This window comes from Pseudophryne corroboree, chromosome 9 (assembly GCF_028390025.1).
Source record: "Pseudophryne corroboree isolate aPseCor3 chromosome 9, aPseCor3.hap2, whole genome shotgun sequence".
Classification (NCBI taxonomy): Eukaryota; Metazoa; Chordata; class Amphibia; order Anura; family Myobatrachidae; genus Pseudophryne; species Pseudophryne corroboree.
In genome coordinates this window covers 265,490,903-265,498,729 of record NC_086452.1, presented here as the reverse complement: position 1 = coordinate 265,498,729, position 7,827 = coordinate 265,490,903, and the positions used below count along the sequence as shown (strand labels likewise).

Sequence of the window (7,827 nt, the reverse complement as noted above, 5' to 3'; positions counted from 1 at the left end):
CACTCACTTTGATCCATTGTTGGGGCAGCCCGCCCACAACTGGTGAGCAGCCGCCTGAATCCAACTACATATAGTGTGTGTATTTTAGAGCGCAAATCTTTTGTATATATTTTTTGAATATATAAATGCATTGTTAAGCAAATGCAAATTATTAACAATACAAAACTTGCAATAATTTTTTTGGGATATTATTAGAATATAAATTATATATATATGCATGAACAATCACTGTAATATGGAATATGTGTCTGTACATATATTTTCTCTATTTTTATCTTGAACATATTAGTATGTGAACCCCACCAACATGAACAAACCAAAACAAAACAAAATAAATTTAGAACATTTTCAGGAATGCACGACTTGAAGTATCTCAGAAAGTATATTCCTATTATCGATTTGTCTTTTCAAACAGGACACATGGATGACTCTGTATCCCTCTGTCTTCAGTTCCTTCACCCTGGCTCGCAAGACCGTTTGTGACATATCTAAAAATGAAGTAAAACAGGTAAGTTCTTGAAAGTTAATTTCCATACTTTTGTCCACCTTATCTTTAACTGTAGTCTTCATTTTAAAAGAAATGCAAGGTTTAAAGGTAACAACCCTAATTATAATAAAATATTACAATATATATTTCTCATTGTGACTCTAGATCAGTAGTGCACCGAAGATTTTTCCATCATTTGTATTAGCAATGGTTAAGTTAAAGATATACAAGCACTATAGTAATGGGTTCCATCATAAATTATGTTTCACGGCACAGACAAAATTATCATGTCCAAACAACCCCAAAATATTGCAAAAATCACCATTCAATGGAAGCACTACTGACTAATAAAATACATTCTGAAAGAATGCATTTCTTGGACAAAGCAATGCCGTATGTCTGAGTTTAATTTATTAGTCTGCGGTGCCGATGTTTGATGTATGTATATATATATATATATATATATATATATATATATATATATATATAGTGTCAGTTTGTACTGTGCTCCAAACAATAAATACAATATGCTGCAGTGACCTCCTCGTCAGCTTGGCATAAGATGACTATGTAGATGAAAGGTAATCGGCTGCACTCACACTGCCGTATTCAATGATGCAAAAAGTGTCCCTTTATTGCCTACATGTTTTGTTAAAAATCCCCTTCTTCAGGGACAGATTTCTGTCCAAATAACTTGAAAATATCTACATATATTTAAAAGTTTATTATATCCTGTTTAACACTCTTCTTCCTTATGTCTTTACTCTTTTTTTATTTGTTTTCCTTTTATATTTCAGGCAACTTTGTCTACATGTGTGTTTCCAGAGCTCTGGTCCTCTACATAAAACAAAGATATTTGTATGCTACATGCCAGCATTTTGCTTATACTCCACTCTTGTGATGTCTAAACTTGTAGCCTATAACACTCTGCTAAGACTGTATCCAAAGTAAATCAAATGATGTTTTTTTTTTGAAAAATTTACAAACCATACACAAAATTACAATAGAAAATCAATGTAGGATTAACTTAGTTTCCTATTGAGTTTGGTGATTCAAACTCACAATTTGAATAAGAAGCCTATGGCTAAAACTAATTAAAAATAATAAATGTTAGTGTTATATGTAGGATTTTTTAAGTGCAGGATGATGATCGTTGAGTAGGGCACATTTGTTATCTTGAGGAAACACATTTTTTATGTTACGTTTTTCAAAAAAAGCATAGCACATATGTCTCACCATATTTAGTTATCTGATAATGCAATCTATATACATTTATTAATTACCTTTAATATTTAAGCTTCATCCTCATCGTTAGCTTCCTGTCTCTTCCAATGTTGAATTTGAATATTTGCACGCTCTAATCTGACTCGAAGATCCATATTCTCATCATAGCTTGAGCTAGGTCGATAAGCCAATTGCAATCTTGAATGCACTTCTGATGCTACAGCTATGCTTCTCAAATTTGTGTTTTCAGGGCTGTATTCAGAGGGTACAGGTGCAGCGGTGGATTTATACTTTCCTGTTGCAGCGGTGGATTCTGAGGGTCCTGAGTCAGCGGTGGATTCTGAGGCAATTTGTCCAGTAGTGGATTCTGAGTGTCCTGGTTTTGGCTTCAATAAATAGGGCCCTGGTGCAGTGGTGGATACATTGAGGCCTCTATAAGCAGTGGATACATAGTCTCCATGTAAGTTGTTGTATACATAGGGTCCTGATAAAGTGGAGGATACATAGGGTCCTGTAAAAGTAGTGGATACATAGGGTCTTGATGCAGGGATGGATACATAGGGTTCTGCTAAAATTGAGGATACATAGTGTCCTGTTACAGTCGTGGATACAGAGGGTTCTGTTGCAGTGGTGGATACATAGGGTCCTGCTGAAGTGGAGGATACATAGGGTCCTGTAAAAGTAGTGGATACATAGGGTCTTGATGCAGGGATGGATACATAGGGTTCTGCTAAAATTGAGGATACATAGTGTCCTGTTATAGTCGTGGATACAGAGGGTTCTGTTGCAGTGGTGGATACATAGGGTCCTGCTGAAGTGGAGGATACATAGGGTCCTGTAAAAGTAGTGGATACATAGGGTCTTGATGCAGGGATGGATACATAGGGTTCTGCTAAAGTTGAGGATACATAGTGTCCTGTTACAGTCGTGCATACATAGGGTTCTGTTGCAGTGGTGGATACATAGGGTCTTGGTGCAGGGATGGATGCATAGGGTCCTGCAAAAGTGGAGGATACACAGGGTCCTGTTTCACGTATGGATACATAGGGTCCTGATAATGTCGAGGATACATAGGGTCCTGTTAAAGTAGTGGATACATAGGGTCTTGGTGCAGGGATGGATACATAGGGTTCTGATAATGTCGAGGATACATAGGGTCCTGTTAAAGTAGTGGATAGATAGGGTCCTGCTGCAGTGGTGGATACATAGGGTCCTGGTAAAGTGTAGGATGCATATGGTCCTGTTAAAGTGGTGGAAACATTGGTACTTGCTGCAGCAGTGGATACAGAGTATACTGGTAAAGTGGTGGATACATAGGTTACTGTTGCAGTGGTGGATACATAGGGTCCTGGTAAAGTGGTGGATACATCTGTTCCTGCTGCAGGGGTGGATACAGATTCTCCTGGTAAAGTGGTGTATAGATAGGTTCCAGGTGCAGCGCTCGTTGCATACTCTCTGTGTGTAGAGCTTGTTACATAGTCTCCACGTGTACAGCTGGATACAAAGGTTCCTGCTGTAGCATTGGATATACAAGAAGGATTATCTGATCTGGACATTCTTTGTCTTTCTTCTGTCAACAGTTGCATGAAAGTGGAAATCATGCGTGTGATGGTAATAGTCTCATACTGCCATGCTAGCATTTGATTTATACTGTGCTGCATCTGTTGGTAGTTGATTGCTGCCACATTCTGTGATGAAACAAGATGATCGTAAAAATTTGCAAGAGTGACAAGTGCTTGATTCTGTTGTCTTTGTGTTGTGTTGAGAATCTGTATATTATTATTCAGCTGATTTATTTGATGTTCAATTTTTTTCATTTCTTCATTTCTATTCCTCTCAATTAGCTGCATGGTTTCCTTTAAAGAATCCTGTTGGCTAATGGTTTGTGATCTGCTAACGTCACATTCTGTGTGTATAAAAAGTTCTAGGTACAGTTAATACATCAATTTACAGACAATTTATTAAGTATAGTTAGAAGAACCAAAAAATCAAGTTATAAAAAAACCAGTATCTATTAATGATAGTGGATCTCATTAAAATCTATGTTTTATACATTAAAAAAATTTACCTTGATTTGTAGAGTCCAGGAATTGGTCTTGAAGACCATGGTCAATTACACTAGAATGTGCAGTCTCTGCATTCAATTCCACCTGGTTGGTATCTTCTGTATCAATATTACTTTTCTGGCTGTGCAATACAGGCTCCTCATTAATGTTATCCTGTGTCTGTGTGGCAGTCACCATGTTGCTTTCTATGGCTTAAAACATAATAGATAAATACCATTAATCTTAAACATAGTTTTTAACCATATTGAATATCAATGATAGTACATTTTAATTATATTGATCAAAATAAATACCTTTATCTAACATTAAAGGGTTTAGCATGGTTGAATTTTCTTCCTCCATGAAAGGATCATCCATTGTTGATTGTTCTTGCCTCATGGATGTTTCATTTACCGTGGAAGTCTCTACCGTAGTGGAACTTTGAACCACAGAAGAATATTCTTGCATCATTGATGTTTGGTCCGCCGTGGAATGATCATCCACTCTTGCCGAATGTTTCAGCATTGATGGTTCGGCCACAAAGGAAGTATCATCCACTGTCGAAGTATGTTGCAGCATTGATGGTTGGTCCAACATGGTAGCATGGTCCGCTGTTGCATCATGATGCAGCATTGATGGTTCGTCCACCATGGAAGGATTGTCCAATGTTAAAATATGTGGCATCACTGATGGTTCATCCGCAGTTGGAGGAAAATTGTCTGTCATAACTGTTTTTGTTTCAGAAAAAGAAACTTTCCTTGAAATTGTTGTAAAGGAACCTGAAATAAATAATAGGTATATTTAACATTGCATACATATAAATACATAATATTTGATAGACATTACAATATTTCTAGCATTATAAAACTGTGTAAAGCATACCTCAAAAATGTATTTACTTATATTTTTTTACTAATATTTTTTAATACATATAATATTTTATTATATTTATTATTATTATTTTATTACAACAGAAAAAAAGCCTTTTTGGCTCAATAATATAGCTTCTAATCCAATTTTTGATTTATTTCTACAACATAGGGTAAAACATTATAGCTAGCACAATATTATTTTACAGTAGGAGGGCATGTTTATAAAATTAGAATAAGATGCTAGATAGCATGTGTGTATGTTTTTAGGTTCAACGCTAACTCAGGAAAGTAGGTAGCAATTTACAACACACTGTGGAAATATTTGACTAAAAATCTGTAAAAAAAAAAGGTGAGTCTAATACAAAGCTCTAACACTTATCTGTGTGGCCGGTAAGGGGGTGACAGTTAAAAATCATTACTGGTCGGCCTTGCGTGGATGAATAGTGACAAGACATAAGTGTATGGAGAAGGGTTGTCGGTACTTAGTTATATAGTAAAAAATTTCAACATGGGTTTTTAATTCTGTTTTTGTTCTCACATTCCTCGTTAAGTGATGTGTTGTGTAAGGTGCCTAGCTCAGCTACCGCTGTATTATTTGCAGGTTCCCATTCCCAATTGTTGTCCAAGTTGATCCTTAAATAGGAAGAAAAATAACTAATTAAATTAAGAAGGTTGGACTCAGGTCTACTTATTTCTCATGTCAATCTAATGACCATGTCTACATAATAAATGTTGACTTTTAGTAGCCCAATCAATGTTTATCTACCTAATGACCTCCTACATGAAAAAATTAAGTTCGGATATCTTACATATATAACATAGTGAGGGTTGCCTGTAGTCCACACATTTACAGCATTTAGAAGAGTAGCATCAGCAGCAGGATTGGGCTGACAAAGAATGGCATAATTCTCCTTTGCGCCTGCAATTTTACCCATTGGCGGCAGCAGCGTTCGTAGAATGTCCTTTATAAGTGTAATTATTGATAATCAATTACAAAGTAATCAGTTAACTTTTGGTATATCTCGTTGATAAAACGAGAGACATAAGTAAGAGATTTTAATTTAATTAATTTATTTTGATTATACTAGCATTTACTTAGCAATTAACTATTTTTTTCAGCTAATAATTATATATGTATTTAAAAAAAAAAATTACATTGATTTTTAATTATGACCAAAGTATTTATTTTGGCTCAATAGAACAAAGAAATTAACAGTATATGTTTTCATATGCACTATATTTTGAAATATCTTACATAAACTATTTATTATATAACTCACGATATAACATCATACAATATTGCAAACATTATTTACTGTTTAGTTGTAACGTTTTTACTTTTGTTTTAAATTTTTTACCAGACTGTTGCTCTTCCAAATTCTTCTGCTTTTTCTTATGTGTTTTCTTTTGATTTTTTTCTTGAGCAACCTTAAGTTCTTTAGCAAATATAAAAAATAAAATAAAAATATTACAGTTACTAAACATTTTAATATCACACACACACACACACACACACACACACACACACACACACACACACACACACACACATTGAGTAAACCTTATCCTAAATGATGGGTTCAGGTACTAATTTGGATATACAATTTGAAAGTATTTGTACTAACTGCATATCATAATGAGATCGCATGGCGATGGTGTCCAAATTGAAGCACAGAGTGCATTTATGTTTAATATACACATTATACACAAACCCGTAAGGTCATTTTATACAATTTTTTAACATACTTTGTGCATTAAACAAAGTGTGTGTATATTTACACAATTAATTTGTTTCATATACACATTATACAAACAGCCTGAAGGTCAATTTATGTAATTTTCTTTATAATGTTGTGTATTAAAATAATTATTTTCACATTTGCCATCATAAAACAAATTTTTCACTATCTTACTCTCCCATTAAAATATATGTGTAAACATTTTTTATTTTATTGATTGATATTGGGCTATGGCATACTCCACCTATGTTTGTGTGTATATAGATATAGACACACACACATCTGGTGGATTGATATTTTTCATGGACAATACGCTAATATATCTATCTATCTATCTATCTATCTATCTATCTATCTAGATATAGTTATATACATATTTATAGTTTGTAAAATAGTTACCCTGGGAACCAGTGGGTGGCCTCTCGTCATCTTGTACCATTCTAAAGTGCTCTTCTAGTTTTTTCTCCCAAACCTTTTGGAGTTTTCTTCTACACTTTATTTTATGATTTGTCTTCCTCTTACAGTCACGTAGTCTCTTTTTGCAGCTTTCAGGAGTTCGATGTATATCTCGAGCTGTAGACACAGATTTTGCTATTTCTTCCCAAGTATTATTTTTAAATTTCTGGTGTACATTAAAAGCTTCGGGACCAAATAGCTGACATGTATGATGAATAACTTGGTCAATGAGGGTGTCTGTTTCATCATCTGTGAACTTTGGGGCCCTGTGGATGCTTCCTTCATCAGGAGATTCATATTCATCATGAGAAGCATCACTGTGACTCTTCTGACTGTGAGATGTTTCAGCTTCATCTTGAGTAAGTGAGGTTCGTTTTCTGCTACCACCCTCTGCCATTTTTTAAAACTAAGACAATCTAAATAAAGACAAAGATTTACTAAATAATTCTATATATATGTTCTATAATTTTTTTCTATTAATCATTTATTAATTAAGAATTATGTTTTCAATTTATCTGGAGCCATGCACTGATACTTAGATGCCAAATAATTCACTAGCCTTGAAACATCCATCGATGGTAGTAAACCATCTGTTTCTCCCCATCAATGTTAAAATTATTCAAACCTGATATAGACCTTGAAAAAGGGACAGCATAGTCCAGAAACGCGTTGGTTTGCCATGCTGTGCCTTATTCCATAATCAAGACGGACAATCTCTGCATGCTTTGGGTAACATTTGTGATTCTAAACTCTGGAGCCTACTGCTTTCTCAACACCTGCGGCTCACACCAAATATAAGGGTACGATCACTTTCCTGCCTTCATTGTGAATCACAATGAATCACAACGTGTTTGAGATTTTTTTTTTTCATATTTTTTTTCTTTTATGAAATATTTTACATTATACATTATACATATCAGCGGATTGGTTGCCATGGACAACTTCTCCACTGGCTCACTTTAACACACTTTTCAATGCTTCATGAATAGATCACTATGGGAGAG

At 34.7% G+C, this 7,827-nt stretch overlaps 1 protein-coding gene across 2 annotated transcripts; it reads right to left on the bottom strand.

Annotated features, from left to right (window-relative positions):
- Positions 1-402: 402 nt before the first annotated feature.
- On the bottom strand, positions 403-7,481 carry LOC134957988 (serine-rich adhesin for platelets-like). Of its 2 annotated transcripts, none has more exons than XM_063940278.1 (6): positions 6,767-7,481; positions 5,987-6,064; positions 4,071-4,535; positions 3,780-3,968; positions 1,771-3,635; positions 403-488 (listed from the first exon to the last, which is right to left on the bottom strand). In XM_063940278.1, the coding sequence occupies exons 1-5, from the start codon at positions 7,218-7,220 to the stop codon at positions 1,780-1,782; spliced, it is 3,042 nt and encodes a 1,013-aa protein (XP_063796348.1). In that variant the 5' UTR covers positions 7,221-7,481; the 3' UTR covers positions 403-488; positions 1,771-1,779. The 2 variants fall into 2 exon arrangements, with proteins under 2 accessions (XP_063796348.1, XP_063796349.1); XM_063940279.1 differs by having other exon boundaries at positions 1,771-3,617; positions 6,767-7,475.
- Positions 7,482-7,827: the final 346 nt, after the last annotated feature.